Raw genomic sequence first — 18,253 nt, forward strand, 5'->3', positions numbered from 1 at the left:
CCAGGCCCAAGACCCAAGCCCTTCGACTCCAACCTAGTTGTCTGTCACTGGGTAAGACATTTCGCTCTAAGATGTCTTGTTAATCCTCTGATTTCATTATTCCTTTGATGCATTCAGTGCCTCCGGTATCAGAGGAATAAAAGCAGCCCCACAGCATGATGGAACCTCCACCATGTTTTACTGTAGGTGTCGCCTATAAACAAACTGCTGTACTGCATTCCCAAAGAGCTCTATTTGGTTTAATCCGTCCATAGAACATTATCCAAGAAAGACTGTGGCTTATCTTTGAAAGTTTTTGCAAACATTAGTCTTGCCTTTTTGTGCCTTTCTTTCAATAGTGTTTTCCTCCTTGGTCTTCGCCCATGGAGTCCTACTTTGTTTAGTGTGCGGCGTATGGTACGGGCTGAAACCACCACTCCAGATTGCTCTGGGTCAGCCTGAAGCACTGTAGATGTCTTGCAGGGTGTATTTTATGTTTGTATTTTTTATTTTACTACTATGCAAGAATTTTTGTTTGTGTTCAGTAACTTTGGACATTTCATAAAAATATTCGGATTAGACAACATTGGTTTATTAGCATTTATTAGCAATTATTTCTTAAGATATTCTGTACTTAAAATTCAGGGGTGCCAATGATTTTGACCAGGACTGTAAATTCATGTTTACATGTCAAAACTGCCTGCAACATTGCACAAACTCTTAACACCAAATCAAAAACGACATTATAATCACCAGCTGCATCACGGACATGGGCAGTATTCCTACCACTTTAGCCTCTTTGGTCGGTTTCTTGAGGTATAGATATAGCGATCAGTGTTTCCCACAGAATGTGATTATATTTGGGGCGGTAGGCAGGGACGGAGCCAGACTTTGTAAAATTTAGGGACTCAGACAAAACCTATGTCCTTGTATCGGTTAGATGCGAGTGTAGATAGGGAGTTTTTTGAGCTTAACGTAATATAAACATTATGTTGGACTCATTTTTATATTTGCCGAATGTATTTAACTATGAAGATTATTATATTTTACTTAAATGTATCAGTTTTGGACACATTTGTGCAGAGAATTATGGTAGGCCTACTAACCGTTTATAAACTCTGGATTAATTATCCTGCAGTCGTCTCTGAGGGAAAAAGCTGTTTGTCCCGTGCATTGATTCAGAGCGTGCATGGAGAGAGGGGGCTATTCATAGATGGGTCCGTTGTAGTGAGTGAGAGAGAGGGAGAACGCAAGCGGAGCAAGAAGGGGCTGAGCGGATCAATGTGCTGCAAGGCCTATTTTTCATTGTGGCGGCCGCCACAAATAAATCAATGCATGTTAAACACTGGTGATCCACAAGCGGGCATACGACAGGAACAATGTTCGTACGAATTTAGTCTCCTCGGCCAGTTGTCGTGTCTTATTTATGCAAATGCGATACAGAAAATACAAGCTTATTTTACAGCATTGCAGAGCACAAAGAAGAAATAAAATACTAACATTAATGTAAACATAACAAACACCCCTTAGGCAGAACTTTACATGCAAGTGCTGTATGGTAAATTAGGCCTACAATTATGACATCTGGATCAACCATTGTACATGTAATGACTTCTGTTATGAACTAAATGTCTAGATGTTTGTGGTGGTAAGACAATTTAACAGAGAACCAATACAAGTCGATCAACATAAAGCAATTGATAGCATAGGTAACAGCAGACAAATGAAGGCTACTTAATCATTTGCTTGAATGTACCAGAGCATTGGCAATTTGTTTAAAATAATGAGAAATTGCTTTTATGATGTGCATAAATTACTAGAATGGATGATGTGGAGGTTGAACAAGTACTTCAGAGATGACACAGAATTTAAATTGTGATTTGAGAAATATAGGTATCAAAGCCTAAGTTTACACATCACCAGCTACATCACGGGCACTGCACTATATCTATAATTCCAGAATTCTGTGTGTCACCAACATCATCACGGGCACTGTGCCCTATCTATAATTCCACAAATCTGTTTGTGTATGTGTGCCACCAATTTTATCACGGGCACTGTGCACTATCAATAGTCCAATTTATCTGTATTTGTGTGTTTCACTGACATCATAATCACTGACTTTATTACGGGCACTGTGCACTAATTTAAATTAACTTAGCAGACCCTTTTATCCAAAACGACATACAAATAGTGCATATACAGCTCTGTAAAAGAAAATTGACACTGCACCTTTTTATTTAATTTAAAATAAATAAATTGAAAAGGACAATTTTGAGTGAGGAATAGAAGGGTACAATTTAAAAGGCCACTGCAACTTTTACCCTTCTGTTCCTCACTCAAAAGGATCCTTCTCAACTTTTTTTTAAACGAAAGAAAAAGGTGCAGTGGTCTCTTAATTTTTGTAGTTGTAGTTTGTAGCTGTAGTCTTTTGTAAGTGCAGCAATAATCAAGGACTAGTAGTACATAGTTCTAACAGTATTACCCAGGTTAGTGCTAAGGAATGGTTTGTATTTCATAAGAACAGTATCTCAATTACAACATTGCATAATTCAGCAAAAAGACAGTGCGGCAACAACAATGTTCTCAATAACATTGTAATTTTTTGCAGGTGTAGTCATTACATTTTACATTAAGTCATTTAGTCATTTAGCAGACGCTCTTATCCAGAGCGACTTACAGTAAGTACAGGGACATTCCCCCCGAGGCAAGTAGGGTGAAGTGCCTTGCCCAAGGACACAACGTCAGTTGGCATGACCGGGAATCGAACTGGCAACCTTCGGATTACTAGCCCGATTCCCTCACCGCTCAGCCATCTGACTCCCTAGTCATTGCACAAGACAGTACCAAAACAAGATCTCAAATACTAAATACCCCCCAAAAAGGTCAATTTAGCCTAAACCATGAGAAGGAATCTAAATGCTCAGGTGGCTGAGCGGTTAGGGAATCGGGCTAGTAATCTGAAAGTTGCCAGTTCATGTCAAATGACGCTGTGTCCTTGGGAAAGGCACTTCACCCTACTTGCCTCGGGGAGAATGTCCCTGTACTTCGCTCTGGATAAGAGTGTCTGCTAAACATTGACATTGTCTTGAATTTCCTTTGGGATAAGCAGGCTTAATTGTAAAAAAAAATTGTAGTACATTTAGTGAAAGGCAGATGGCAGCAGTGATGTTTGAGTTGAGTCATCAGACCTATTCACTTTTCTAGAAACTGATCATATGGAACCATTGACAGAAAATCTATTAATCAAAGGTATGACAGAATCTAACCTCCCTGACTCCTCTTTCTCCCATTCAGAATCGACATTCGCTCCCCCTCTCCACCCCCACCTCCAGATAGCCCAGCAATGAAAGTATCCAAGCGTGCCAATCAAAAGATCCGGTGAGTTGAGAGTTTTTTGTAGGTACAGTAGACAGGATTTTCTATATAATGCATGCATGCAAGTTTGTGGTCAATGGTTAAATCAGCATTGTTCACACTTTGCATCTCTCTCATTCCTTTTTACCTACACAGAGAGATCGATAGAAAGTTAGATTCGATTGGCTCTCCAATCTCCTGTCCACCGGAGGTTAAGGCCATAGAGCTTGAATACCCCACCCAGCTTGATGACTCTGATGACGATGACAATATCATCCTATCTGCAAGCAAGGCCTGGTCCAGGAGTCAGCCCCCCACCAAAGAGGAAATCCCGCTGACATCACGCGAGTTCACGCTCAAGTTCCGCTGTCGAACAGATCTTTACAAGATCCCAGTGATTTCTGTATGAATTGAGGCATATTATTTCTTCTTCCAATTCTGTTATTGAGTAATTAAAAGAAGTTAAGAAGTTTTATGATTTATGATGTATGTAATGTAAACATGTATGTAAATTACTTTCCTGGTGGTACCTCAAGTTTGCGCTCTGCAATTTTTTGGAAACAATTCCAAAACTTTTCTTAGTCCATGATACCATTTTGCTTATGTAGAGAATGTAAGGCCTATTGATTGTTCTGTGATAGTGACAGCCTTTTACCTCAGCTCATCTCATCTTACTGATTTTTGTATATCATTAAGGGAGTTAACCCAAGAGTACAATCAAGGTTTTTTCTAAACGCAATTTTACAATTCTTCTATGGCCCTGTCATATGTAGACAGCCCCCCTGAGCAAGGCAGTGGATCAGCTGTCAGCGAAGCTCAAGGTCCTGCCGTCACGGATTCTACTGCTGAGGAGTGATACTGAGCTTCCTGTACACTCCTCAGCCAATGAACTGGGCCTGGGAATTGTTGACATCATAGGTGGGTCTCATAACAAGGTTTTTCCAAGGGACCATTTTATATGAGCACACCCTTATATATGCCCTCATTAATGACATTTCCATGCTTGTCAGATTGTGTCATCATAGCAGCAGATGAGAAATTGGACCCCATGGACAAAGGTGGCATGATCACTCTGCGATTGCAGGGTAAGGAGAAAGGCTCAGCGCAGGAGTTTTCCATACATAAAGTGAGTATTAGTAGTTTATACTTTCCACGGTCTGGTTTCTATTCTTGAGGAAACTGATTGGCTCTAAGCATAGACATGGGAAGTAGTGGTGACAACCTCCTGTTCTTAGCCAAAAAGACATAATTAAAATCAAATTAATTAACAATAAGACGACTTTCTTTATTTGACTATTAGTTTTTCGTATCAAGGTTATCAATGAGCACCACAGAATGCGTACAAGCATGGAAAATGGCCAACCATGGCTCTAAGGTTACCACTTACAGTACTGTGCAAAAGTCTTGGGCACCCAAGATTTTTCACACAAATAATGTCTTATACTGTATTTCTTCAATTAAATGCTACAGCTTGTCTTGAATTTCGATGAGGGCGGTGTGTACACGAGGGCGGCTTTTATTTAATTCGTAATAAAGAACAACACAGGAATGGCGCAAAGCAGTTTATTAATTAGTAGGCTACATCTCTGGTGTCTCGTCGGTGAGGAGGCAGATGAGAATACTAATAGTGATGTAGAAAGTTTAGCAACCGTTTTGTTCCGTACCTATTTGAAGTAAAATTAAATTAGAATTATAGTAAATCTAAATTTAATGTTGCTGCATTTTTTCAAGGGCGGCGTTTAAGTGTATAAGATTTGAATGCAACGTTTAATCAAATAAATATATGTAATATAATATTTTTTTGTGCAGCAGTATAAAAGTGCAATTTTGCTAAACAGTTTGTAAAAAAAATTCTTAAAGCATTTTTCCTTAACTTTTTTTATTTTTATTGTGCCTAAGACTTTTGCACAGTACTGTCACTCTTTTGTTTTTCAGAACTTTTTATACACTGATAAGCCATAACATCATGACCAAAGACAGGTAAAATGAATAACACTGACTATCTCGTTATCATGGCAACTGTCAGTTTTTGTCACATTTCGTCCTCAAAGTTGATGAGAAAAATGGGCAAGCGTAAGAATTTGAGCGACTTTGACAAGGGCCAAATTGTGATGGCTAGACGACTGGGTCAGTGGGTCAGAGCATCTCCAAAACTGCAGCTCTTGGCGGGTGTTTCCGGTCTGCAGTGGTCGGTAAAAACTGGTCCAAAGAAGGAAAAGTGGTGAACCGTCGTGGGCTTATGCACGTGGGGAGCAAAGGCTGCTCCGTGTGGTCCAATCCAACAGACAAGCTCAGATTGCTGAAAAAGTTAATGCTGGTTTTTGATAGAAAGGTGTCAGAACACACAGTGCATCGTAATTTGTTGTGTATGGGGCTGCGTAAATGCAGACCAGTCATGGAGCTCATTAGAGCCCGACCAATAAAGGATTTTTAAGGCCGATATCGATTCAAATATTTGGTAGAGTGCCCTCTGGTGGAAAAACTATGCAACGCCAACACTCATAACATGGTTGGAAAGGTGTTTCGTCCCTAAAAAAACAAAGCAAAAAATATATATTTATTGTCCATTATAAATGCCGATACCGATAGTTTGAAAAATGGCTAATATCGGGCGATAATATTGGCCCGCTGATAAATCGGTCGGGCTCTAGTGCTAATGCTGACCCCTGTCCACTGCCGAAAGTGCCTGTAATGGGCACGTGAGCATCAGAACTCGACCACGGAGCAATCGAAGAAGCTGGCCTGGTTGGATGAATCACGTTTTCTTTTACATCACGTTGATGGCCGAGTGCGTGTGGTCGCTTACCTGAGGAACACATGGCACCAGGATGCACTATGGGAAGAAGTCAAGCCGGCGGAGGCAGTGTGATGCTTTGGGAAATGTTCTGCTGGGAAACCGTGAGTCCTGCCATTCATGTGGATGTATTTCTGAGTTGTTGAGTCTAGTTGTTTCGAGTTATCCAGAGTAAAAAAAACAATCTTCTCAGTATGCCTGCGCCTCGTCCATTAATGTATATAGCAGGACAAGTTATCTCTTATTTCTTAGCATGAGAAATGGGTGAAATGGGTGAGTCTCATGGTGAATGCGTGACACTTGAGAGCCCTGCATTTCCCTGATCTCATCCAATCGCGCATCTGTGGGATGTGCTGGACAAAAAAGTCAGATCCATGGAGGCCCCCCCCCCCCCCCCCCCTTCGCAACTTAAAGTACTTAAGGATCTGCTGCTAACGTCTTGGTGCCAGATACCACAGTACATCTTCAGAGGTCTAGTGGAGTCCATGCTTCGACAGGTTAGAGCTGTTTTGGTGGCAAAAGGGGGACCTACATGATATTTGGCAGGTGGTCAAAATGTTATGGCTGATCGGTGTATATACACATTGTGATTGGTTGTTGATATATAATCAGGCAGGCAGTTGTCCCTCTACCATTTACAGAACGCATTCTTAACACCTCTTTTTTCAATTTCCCCTCCCAGTGTGCTCCTCTAGGTTCAATTCTCAACCAGTATCTTTCAAATGTTGTCACTGATGCAAGGCGAAAAGTGCACTTCCTGTTCGATGGGTCAAAGGTCACAAATATCCAGACACCATCCCAACTGGACATGGAGGATGGTGATGTCATTGAGGTGTGGGCCTGATCATTGACTGTTGATGCAAGGATTACTGGTGCAAGTTTCCTCCCTTCGGCAACAGACCGAAGACACACAACTAAGACTGAATATATATATATATATATATATATATATATATATAGAACCATTTTTTGGGGTCCACTTCAATTTAAGCATTTCACAATTTCAAACATAAATGACATGCTTAAAAGAAACGACAATTGACTTTGTTTTCTTAGTGGTGGAAATGTGTGCACCAATGTTAGATTTTTTCATTTGTATTAATTTCAAGTGTGTTTGTAAACAAAGTATTTGGAAATTGTTTTGGAATAAAAATATGGCTGGTCAACTCTTAAATAATTTATTGCCTATAAGATCTAATGGAACTGTGTAACTGAATGCAAATGTACATAATTTTGTGGATAAAGTTATTTGCGAAAAGGTCAACGACTGAGGCTTGTTTATCTGTAAGAAACTGATGGTCGTGTTGCAATAGTCATGTGAGTGTTGGCGGAAGTATAGGTAGTCAACATGGCTGCGACGGGATTAGGATAAGAGTGCAGTGCGTTTTAAAACGCCCGAGTTCAGTTTAATTTTGTCATTTCGTCTCACAGCGCATAGTAGAAATGTTGGCCATTGTCAGTAAAATTAATATATAAAGTGTCAGCTAAAGGTGGCACCAGGGATTTTTTAGGACGAAGACTCGCATTAGTTTCGCAGCAACAATCCAGACGCATTGTGAACAACATCAAGCCAGGTTACAGGTAGCTATGTTGAAATGTAAACAATAAAAACGTAGATTATTGGTATAAGTAAAAAAAAATTTTTTAAAGCACCTGGACATTTAGATGTTGCACTCATTTTACTTATTTAGTTCATTTAACGTTTGTCACAATATGTAGCACATTTAATTAAGATGGCACTGGCTATCCAGTGCTATCTTTTAGAATGATCAGCATTGATTAAAGCAGCTACAGTACTGTCTGTAGCTAGCTAGCTAGTAGACCGTTGGCTACTACTACTAGCAATAATTAGAAGTGTCAAACTAGTTAACAGTTTATAAACTAGTGGTATGGCAGGCTATGCATTAACGTCAAGTAATTTTATAACATTAGTACAAGGTTAGATTAGTTAGATTGCTTGTTTGGTAACTGACCATGATCTTTAAAAAATTAGCTAACACATCAGGCCGAGAAACTAGGCTACTAGGCTAATGACTGACTAGGAGCAAAATACATTTCAAACAGAGAAGACACTTTTACACACACGTTAGGCTTGCAGATATTGCGCATGTATGCTAGGTATTTCTGTCAACTGGTATCTCGAGACTGGAACCTAACCATATAAGTGTGTACATCCATGTAGCTACCCTTCCTAGCTTTAAGGTGTACAGTAGCAGTGGAGCAAGAACATACTTTGTCTACCCCCTTTGAAGTTAACATTGTCTCTGTGTTTCTCCTGGTTTATCTGTTATGTTTGCATGTATGTATCAATGCTGTTAGTTTTCTTTCAATTATGGTCTGTAGCAGGCCCTGATGATAGAGACAAGTGCTTACATCAGGAAAATAATATACAATATTATTTATTGTTCTTTTTTTTAGCCATGTCTACCGACGATCCCACTTCCGACTCGATGCCCTTTATTACAGACGACAGCGAGAATGAAGGCTCGGAAGACCTGAGGATGAAGCCTGTCCAACGTGATGAGGAGGAACCAGCCAGCGGCGTTTCTAATATTAGAGCAACGGTTACCGTTGGTGTCCTATGCTACATCAACCTACTCAACTACATGGACAGGTTCACTGTAGCTGGTATGATGGGGCATCATAAAGAGAGAATTCAATGAAAGTTTTTCTGGGGTTCTCAGACTTTAGAAATAAACAAATGTGTAATAAGGATATTTAAGAAATAAGATATGTGTATGTTACTCATGTCTGCCTTAACTGTGAAAAACCATATTCACTATGGACTACCTCTGTTTTACACAGGTGTTCTTCCTGATATTGAGCGGTACTTTGGTATTGATGATGGAAAGTCAGGTTTGCTTCAGACAGGTGGGGGAAGAGTTTGACATATTAAATGACGTTTTTAATATTATATATAATGTTGTTTGTAATTTTGGTCCTTACTCACTTTCTTTGCCTCCCAGTTTTCATCTGCAGCTACATGTTTCTAGCACCTTTATTTGGTTACCTAGGCGACCGGTACAACAGGAAGTTTATCATGCTTATTGGCATCAGCTTCTGGTCGGTGGTGACTCTTGCCAGCTCCTACACACCTAAAGAAGTAAGTATATCTTTATTTCACTTTACACTTATGAAAACAAAGTATTTTACAACCCCAATTCCCCAAAAGTTGGGACGTTGTGAAAAAATAAATAAAAAATGAATACAATGATTTGCAATTCTCATAAACCCATGTTATTCACCATAGTGATATATAGAAAACATATCAAATGTTTAAACTGATGAAATGTAAAATGTTAAGGAACGGTAATTTTGAATTTGATGGCAGCAACACGTCTCAAAAAGGTTAGGACAAGGCCATGTTCACCACTGTGTAGCATTCCCTCTTTAACAACAGTCTGTATATGTCTGGGAACTGAGGAGACCAGTTGCTGGGAGAGTTGTGGGAGAGGAATGTTGTCCATTTTGTGTCTGATACAGGATTCTTGCTGCTCAACGGTCCTGGGTCTTCTTTGTCATATTTTTTGTTTCATGATCCACCAAATGTTTTTAACTGGTGAAAGGTCTGGGGTCTCGTTTACAAAACTGTGCGTAGGATTCTTACTCAAAGTGTACGTACGTCCAAAAGCCAAACATGGCGTACGGCAAAAAAAAATCTGACCATGCGTATGCACACCTGTAAGAAATGTTTCCTTTATATATCACAGATTACCCACAAGTGTGCGTACGTGAATCAGCATCTTATCCCGCCCTAAACACGCCCATTTTTCACCATAAATAGTCAATGCAAAGCACTTCATGAATGCTGATCCAGTATATTAATGACTCTGGCATGCAATTGTTCTTTCGTTACGGTGAATCATGGCGACAGGTGGGAAAAGAACGAAAAAGCGCAACTTCTCAGACACCGACCTTGAAATACTTGTAGGCGAGGTGGAGGCCCAAAAAAAACACATTATTTTGTGGCCACAGCAGCGGGATCACCAATAAAAAAAAAACTATGCGAGTGGCATCATATTGCTGCTGCCGTCAACTGTGCCAGTGGCTATCAAGTGAAAACAAAGCGTAATAGGTAAACACACGTTTCTTCATGACGGTTTTGTTATGAACAGTATTAAAGTTTGGACTGATAACGAGGACGTAGAGTGTAGTGATTTCTGTATTTCCAGTTTTTAACATATGATGATATATGCACAGTGTTAAAGAAATATATTTAGTTGTACACTGTGTTCTGCAATTATCTAAATGTAGGATCTGTGATGTTATACTGTATCCCATGCAGTCGGGGCATCTCCTCCTCCTGCACTCCCGTAGTGGACAATGTGATGGTGAGACAGTGCTGAATTTTGATTTAAGATTTGAGTTGTTTTTTACAAGGTGTTTATGGAACAATTATCAGTCAATATAAGCGCAAATAATACTGTTGGATTTTGTCTTCATGATAATGATGATATGGAGTGAAAAAACACGTGTGTGAGGAAAACAAAATATATAAATATTACGAGTAATCGTTCTTCCCACATTTACTTTCTGCAGTCTGACTATAGTACGCCAATTCCCACTGTCTCCAAAATGTGCGTAGGCATGGTCAGAGTTTGCGTGGAGGACCGCACATTCTCCCGTCAAGTTCGTTTTTTATAAATCACAACCTTTGCGTGGGAAGTGGCGTACGCACATTTTCAGCCCCGTTTTGTGCGTACCCCACGTTTATAAATGAGACCCCTGGACTGCAGGCAGGCCAGTTTATCACCCGGACTCTTCTATTACGAAGCCATGCTGTTGTAACAGATGCAGGTTTAACATCGTCTTCCTGAAAGATGCAAGGCCTTCCCTGAAAAAGATGTTGCCTGGATGCAAGCAAATGTTGCTCTAAAACCTGTATGTACCTTTCAGCATTGATGGTGCCTTTCCAGATGTGCAAGCTGACCATTCTATAGGCATGGTCCCTCTCCTCTTTAGTCCGGAGGACACAACATCCATGGTTTACAAAAATAATAGCATATTTCAATTTGTGTGACCACAGAACAGTTTTCTCACTTTGCCCTAGTCCATTTTAAATGAGCTTTAGCCCAGAGAAGATGGCAGTGTTTCTGGCTCATGTTCACATATGGCTTCCTTCTTTGCATGATAGAGCTTTAACCTGCATTTATGGATGGCACGGCAAACGGTGTTCACAGACAATGAGTTCTGGAGGTGTTTCTGAGCCCATGCAATGATTTCCATTACAGAATCATGCCTGTTTTTTATGCAGTACCTGAAGAACACAGGAATGCAGTATTTATTTTCTCCCTTGTCCCTTACATAGAGATTTCTCCAGATTCTCAGAATTATGTTAAAGGTCACATGACATGAAAACTTCACTTTAGGAGGTTATTTAACATTAATATGAGTTCCCATAGCCTGCCTTTGGTCCCCAAGTGGCTAGAAATTTCGATAGGTGTAAACCAAGCTCTGGGTATTCTTCTCCGCCTTTGAGAAAATGAAAGCTCAAACGTTCGGTTTTGAAATCCGCTCCTTGTGACGTCACAAGGAGGAAGGTTACCTCCCCTCTCTCTGCTTTGCCCACCCAGAGAATCTGGCCCGCCCATAAGAAACTGAGCTACGACCATGCAAGTGTTTTTATGTACGTATGTATTTTACGTAGAAGCATTACATTTGCTCAGTTTGGATTGTACAAAGGAAAACAAAAGTCTTTTTATAGATATTTCTTCATCCGATCCTCTGAAGATCCAGTGTCTTCATTTTATTTTCTCTGGAAATGCGCCGACACAACTTCCCAAAGTTTTGTATGTTTGCGCCAAACATTTCAGCCACTACTGGTCTTGCTGAAATTAAATTCTGGATCAGTACTAACTCTAAGTCCAGCTACAAACATCGGACAAGTAAGTTAACTAACGCTATATCATTTTGTTGCTTTAGTGTATATGGTTCCTAGCTTGCTACCCTTAGAATGTGGCTGTAATTAGCTCTGCAGCTAAAAGCTGAGTTACTGTCGCTAATGTAAAGGTAGATAGCTAGTATGTGTGTGAATACACACGCTGTAACGCGAGTGTTGTACACTTCTTTGTTATTTGGATAACTGTTCTGCTGTTGGTGTTATGGTGCGCACGATATCCGCCTTTCCCCTCATTAAAATGACTGATTGTGCACCTCTGCAAACCAGGGTGATCAGATGAGAATGGGCAAATTCAAGGCATCTTACAGCAACGGTGCTAGGAGCCATTGCGATACATCCATTGTAAACATTAACGCATGGTGCCGCCGCTCTCCTCCTCATTAGCATTTAAAGCTACAGACACAGAAACAACGCGTCTTGAGGAAAGCTCATTGTGGGACTGCTCATAGTGGCTGTAATTATGCACCAAGGCTGAATTTCTGGAAAGAGACTTCAGATACAGTATTAGGGGACCACTAAGGCCTATATAAAAGCATCCAAAAACAGCATGTCATGTGACCTTTAACATATTATGTACTGTAGATGATGAGATATTCAAAGTCTTCACAATTTACAGAGGTTAAGTCAGTGATACAGTTACGTGTCAGGATGAGGTCGAGCTGTTTTCCTGCCTTGTGGGTCGCCGGTGTGTTCAGCAGCGTCAGGTCGAAGGAAGTCAGGAGAGACATGAAGTCGACGGCCTGCGTTCCTTCGAGGTGGATGTTGAAGTCCCCAAGGATTATCAGCGGGGTTCGATCATCCGGGAGGACGCTGAATGTCCAGCTCTTCCACAAAGTCGGCTAGCGGCCCTGGTGGACGATAGAGGACAACTAAGAGTGCTTTGATAGGATCAGTTAGCATCACATAATGGTGTTCAAATGATTTGGCGGTGACAGAGAGGGGGGTGGATGTGTATTTAATATGTGGAGAAAGAAGCAAGCCTGTCCCACCACCTCGCCCAGTTGAGCGGGATGAGTGAGAGAACGAGTGGTTGATGGAGAGAGCAGCTGGAGTTGCAGTGTTCTCTGGGTGGATCCATGTCTCTGTCAGCGCAAGGGACTGAAGAGAAGCATGGGATGCAAACGCCGGGATGAAGTCTGCCTTGTTCACAGCAGACTGGCAGTTCCAGAGGCTTATAGAAAGAGAGAGGGCAGGTGGAGGAGATCTGGATCGGTAGTGAAGGTTAGAAGTGGGCCGTATATACTTTGTGACATACAGTTAGGTCCATAAATATTTGGACATTGACACAATTTTCATCATTTTGGCTCTGTATACCACCACAATGGATTTGAAATGAAACAATCAAGATGTGCTTTAAGTGCAGACTTTCAGCTTTAATTTCAGGGTATTTACATCCAAATCAGGTGAACGGTGTAGGAATTACAATTTTTGGTCCCTTTTTAAGGGACCAAAAATAATTGGACAAACTAACATAATCATAAATCTAATTGTCACTTTTAATACTTGGTTGCAAATCCTTTGCAGTCAATGACAGCCTGAAGTCTGGAACCCATAGACATCACCAGACGCTGGGTTTCGTCCCTGGTGATGCTCTGCCAGGCCTCTACTGCAACTGTCTTCAGTGCTTCATGCTCAATTGGATTTAGGTCAGGTGATTGACTTGGCCATTGCAGAACATTCCACTTCTTTGCCTTAAAAAACTCTTTGGTTGCTTTCGCAGTATGCTTCGGGTCATTGTCCATCTGCACTGTGAAGCGCCGTCCTATGAGTTCTGAAGCATTTGGCTGAATCTGAGCAGATAATATTGCCAGAAACACTTCAGAATTCATCCTACTGCTTTTGTCAGCAGTCACATCATCGATAAATACAAGGGAACCAGTTCCATTGGCAGCCATACATGCCCAAGCCATAACACTACCTCCACCATGCTTCACTGATGAGGTGGTATGCTTTGGATCATGAGCAGTTCCTTCCCTTCTCCATACTCTTCTCTTCCCATCATTCTGGTACAAGTTGATCTTGGTCTCATCTGTCCATAGGATGTTGTTCCAGAACTGTACAGGCTCTTTTAGATGTTTTTTGGCAAACTCTAATCTGGTCTACCTGTTTTTGAGACTCACCAATGGTTTACATCTTGTGGTGAACCCTCTGTATTTACTCTGGTGAAGTCTTCTCTTAATTTTTGACTTTGACACAGATACGCCTACCTCCTGGAGAGTGTTCTTGATCTGGCCAACTGTTGTGAAGGGGTTTTTCTTCACCAGGGAAAGAATTCTTCTGTCATCCACCACAGTTGTTTTCCGTGGTTTTCCGGGTCTTTTGGTGTTGCTGAGCTCACCAGTGCGTTCTTTCTTTTTAAGAATGTACCAAACAGTTGATTGAGCCACACCTAATGTTTTTGCTATCTCTCTGATAGGTTTGTTTTGATTTTTCAGCCTGACGATGGCTTGCTTCACTGATGGTGACAGCTCTTTGGACTTCATATTGAGAGTTGACAGCAACAGATTCCAAACACAAATACCATACTTGAAATGAACTCTAGACCTTTTATCTGCTCCTTGTCAATAAAATAACGAACTCCCATGAGGGAATAACATACACCTGGCCATGGAACAGCTGAGCAGCCAATTGTCCAATTACTTTTGGTCCCTTAAAAAGGGGGGGGGCACATATAAAATGTATTGTAATTCCTACACCGTTCACCTGATTTGGATGTAAATACCCTGAAATTAAAGCTGAAAGTCTGCACTTAAAGCACATCTTGATTGTTTCATTTCAAATCCATTGTGGTGGTATACAGAGCCAAAATGATGAAAATTGTGTCAATGTCCAAATATTTATGGACCTAACTGTATCTACGCCTGCGAGTGGTGTAATGAACGGGAATGCTGAAGAAACACATGCTAGCTATGAATATGTTCTAGGTAGAATAGAATACAAATAGGGTGATACTTATCAGAAGAGGTGATCCGGCCTCGTCGGCCATCCTCGGTGGACTCCCACAGGTAGACTTTGTTTGACCGAGTCTTCATGCACCTAGTTAGTTGCAAATGTTCCTCCAGCTGCGTATTTTTAGTAACACTTACTTTTTCAAGCCTTTTATTGCCCCTGTCCAAACTTTTTAGAGACGTGTTGCAGCCATCAAATTCAAAATTATCTTATTTTTTCCTTAAAATGGTACTGTTGCTAAATGTAAACATTGGATATGTTTTAAATGATCTATTGTGAATGACATATGAGTTTATGAAATCAATCAAATCATTGCAATCTGTATACATTTTCATTTTACATAGCGTCCAGGTGATTCTCACGAAGCAGTGTTACTGTTAGAGAAATTAGTTATATGGTCTCTTTTGAAAGGTGACACTGAAGTTATTTCCCCTGTTGTTAGGACCCCTGTAAGTCCTACTTGTGTTGAGTAATAGAAGCTTGAACACAAGGAAACTGAAAGTTTCTATCTCCGACTAGATTTTGTTTTGAAAACAGAGGCCTGAAGAGGCCTAGAGGTGGTAGGTATTAGCTCATTTCAGAGCCAGTCAAAGCCAGTTTGAGAAATTTGTTTAGAACGAGTGTGTGTGTCGGGGGGGTGCAGGACGCACAGACCTAGTTGGCTGTAGAGGGGAGAATCGATAAGAGAATCAATAAGGAATCGAATCGATAAGCAGGAATTGATAAGGAGTCGGAATTGTTAAAATCTTATCAATACGCATCCTTAGTCTTGACATAAAATATTTTCTCAAGTTACTATTGATGTTAATTTAAATACTTTAGTTTTTATTTTCTGACACTATCCGTTATCTTTTCATTACCGTAACAAAAAGAAAAGTTGAGGAATCATAAATAACAAATGTATATATTCAAATTATTTTATGGCATGCACAATTGCATAATACAAATGAGGGGATTTCATCCTAAAATGATGTTTTAAACAAAACTAAATAATTGTTATTAATATAATTATGTCATTACCGTAACATACACCTGCTTTTTCAAGTTGATTTTCTTTGTGGTTTTGTTAATATGAGCTAAAATTATAAAACAATAATATCAGTAGAAAGGGAATGCTACATATTTCTAACACACTTAAAACATTTTCTGTAAGGTTAAAGCATAACTTGAATATTTGGCAAAGAAGGGTGCATTTGGGTAATTAAATTATACATTACGGTAATGAGACCATACTTTGGTAATGAATCCCACTATAATTTACAGTTTTACTTTAATCGATGAGAATGGTCTTTTCAAAAATAATAACAAGAATGCAGCACTTTTTATTCTGGCATGCCAAATAAAAGTAGGCCTTAGGGCCAATCCCAATACTCCCCCTTACCCCTTCCCCTTACCCCTAGCCCTTACTTTTGCGCGTTCACATGAGAGCTAGTGGTGTCCCAATACTCTTTTTGAGCTAGGGGTAGGGCTAAGACGAAGGGGTATACACCCCTTAAAACCAAGTAAGATCGGGAGCTTACTTGAAACCTAGGGCTATGTGAATACTGCGCGACCGGCAACAATGGCGGCCAGATCATCCAGAGAGTCTGATAAATGTAATGTTTTCGGCTTAATTCAAATACCAGAGATATCGATACATGCTAGATGACGTACCCGTAACCAAGTGGCGTCCCATTTCTTAGGGATATGTAGCCCTTACCCCTCAGTTTCGAGGGCCAATGGCTAGGGGTAAACTAAGGGCTAGGGGTAAGGGGAAGGGGTAAGGGGGAGTATTGGGATTGGCCCTAAGTGTAACAAGTTTTAGGACTGAAAAAAAGGACAGATCCCTCCCCAAGTCAAGCTTTCACCTAACCAAACTCATCCCATCCTACGCCTGATCATGCTTTACATTTACATTTAGTCATTTAGCAGACGCTCTTATCCAGAGCGACTTACAGTAAGTACAGGGACATTCCCCCGAGGCAAGTAGGGTGAAGTGCCTTGCCCAAGGACCCAACGTCATTTGGCACGGCCGGGAATCGAACTGGCAACCTTCAGATTACTAGCCCGACTCCCTCACTGCTCAGCCACCTGACTCCCCGATTAATGCTGTAGCATTAATCATAATTAACAGAGTGCTTTGCCCAGATCTCTGGAAGTGTCTGGCAGAGGATGTTGCAGGCATGGGTTCAGGGATGACTTCTTTGATGTCCGTCTCATAGTACCAGACCCTGTCTCCAGGGTTCCGTATAGCTGGTACAAAGAACCTGTTTCCCCCTGCTCTGCTCATGCTCTCGATTTCACATTGTTCTCCAACAATCTGATAAAGAATGAGAAGTATCCATGAATGTGAATTCTGAAAAAGCTGTTAAATTATCAAGGTACAAATTAAGTTGTACCATCTGTTTTAATATAGGCCTACCTGTGTGACTGTGCCAGGGTAGAGATCACCATCATGGGCAACAAGAACCATGTTCCAACCTTGATTGCAAGATCTTGCTTGTCATGAGATTCCTCAACCTCCACCTCCTTTGGACTCAAAATTAAGTCTTCGGAGAGAAACAGTCGCAAGAAGGACTACAAAAGCAAGATACATCTCTTGTTCTGATGATGCCAGTTTCTGGCAACAAGCTAAAGAAAAAAGGAATCAATAATAAAAATTAAAAAAACTTAAATTATTATTCATACTTTCCCTGTTCAAGTCATAATTCAAATGATTTAACTTGAGTAAAGATAAAATTAGTTGTATCAAGATTATTACACTTTCATATAGGCCGACAGGTATGAAATATAAGCAGAGCTTACCTGATGCACTAGAGGTGCACAAGTCCCTGGCACTGTCTTCAGGGATGGAGGAACCATTTTCCAAGTTTTTGAGATCTGTTCCTTTTTTACTTCTTAGAGCAGAAATAACTCTGTTTGGACAGGTTTTCCATTAAGACATGTGCATCAGGAATGTCTGTCCCATAGGCCACCATCCGGCCTGAAGGTTCTTCAGAGAACCTCCAAATCTGTCTGGGGCTCCTTTACCATGTGATGCCTCAGTGAAATTCCACGTGACTGATGTGTAACCTTTCAGGAATGTAACTGTTGAGGCCATGTAAAATTATGTCTTGTTCCTGTACTGAGAAGTTGGGCCATCAGACAGGAAGTGGATATTTGATGCTGCAGGATGACTGGTTCGGACATGATCCAAGATTGGATCAAGGTGGGCCCATGTAGCAACGGCATCATGTTGTAGACTCTCAGAGTGTGGCAAACGTCCACCTTCCCTCCAGCAAAGTAGAGGACTCCAG

General features: G+C 40.7%; 2 protein-coding genes across 3 annotated transcripts in view; both read left to right on the plus strand.

Moving 5' to 3' along the window:
• nfatc2ip (nuclear factor of activated T cells 2 interacting protein) overlaps positions 1-7,390 on the plus strand; it is a 42,226-nt gene extending 34,836 nt beyond the window's left edge. For both annotated transcript variants that reach the window (XM_062453787.1, XM_062453779.1), the window contains 5 exons: positions 3,277-3,360; positions 3,493-3,739; positions 4,110-4,254; positions 4,347-4,462; positions 6,813-7,390. In XM_062453787.1, coding sequence (XP_062309771.1) covers positions 3,277-3,360; positions 3,493-3,739; positions 4,110-4,254; positions 4,347-4,462; positions 6,813-6,974 — 754 coding nt within the window. In that variant the 3' untranslated portion in view covers positions 6,975-7,390. The remainder of the gene's footprint in view (positions 1-3,276; positions 3,361-3,492; positions 3,740-4,109; positions 4,255-4,346; positions 4,463-6,812) is intronic.
• Positions 7,391-7,450: 60 nt separating this feature from the next.
• The window catches only part of spns1 (SPNS lysolipid transporter 1, lysophospholipid), a 56,578-nt gene continuing 45,775 nt past the window's right edge, over positions 7,451-18,253 (plus strand). The window contains exons 1-4 of the mRNA XM_062453578.1: positions 7,451-7,711; positions 8,549-8,758; positions 8,936-9,001; positions 9,097-9,233. Of these exons, the coding sequence (XP_062309562.1) occupies positions 8,551-8,758; positions 8,936-9,001; positions 9,097-9,233 (411 nt within the window). The 5' untranslated portion in view covers positions 7,451-7,711; positions 8,549-8,550. The remainder of the gene's footprint in view (positions 7,712-8,548; positions 8,759-8,935; positions 9,002-9,096; positions 9,234-18,253) is intronic.

Source organism: Osmerus eperlanus, chromosome 2 (genome assembly GCF_963692335.1).
Source record: "Osmerus eperlanus chromosome 2, fOsmEpe2.1, whole genome shotgun sequence".
Lineage (NCBI taxonomy): Eukaryota > Metazoa > Chordata > Actinopteri > Osmeriformes > Osmeridae > Osmerus > Osmerus eperlanus.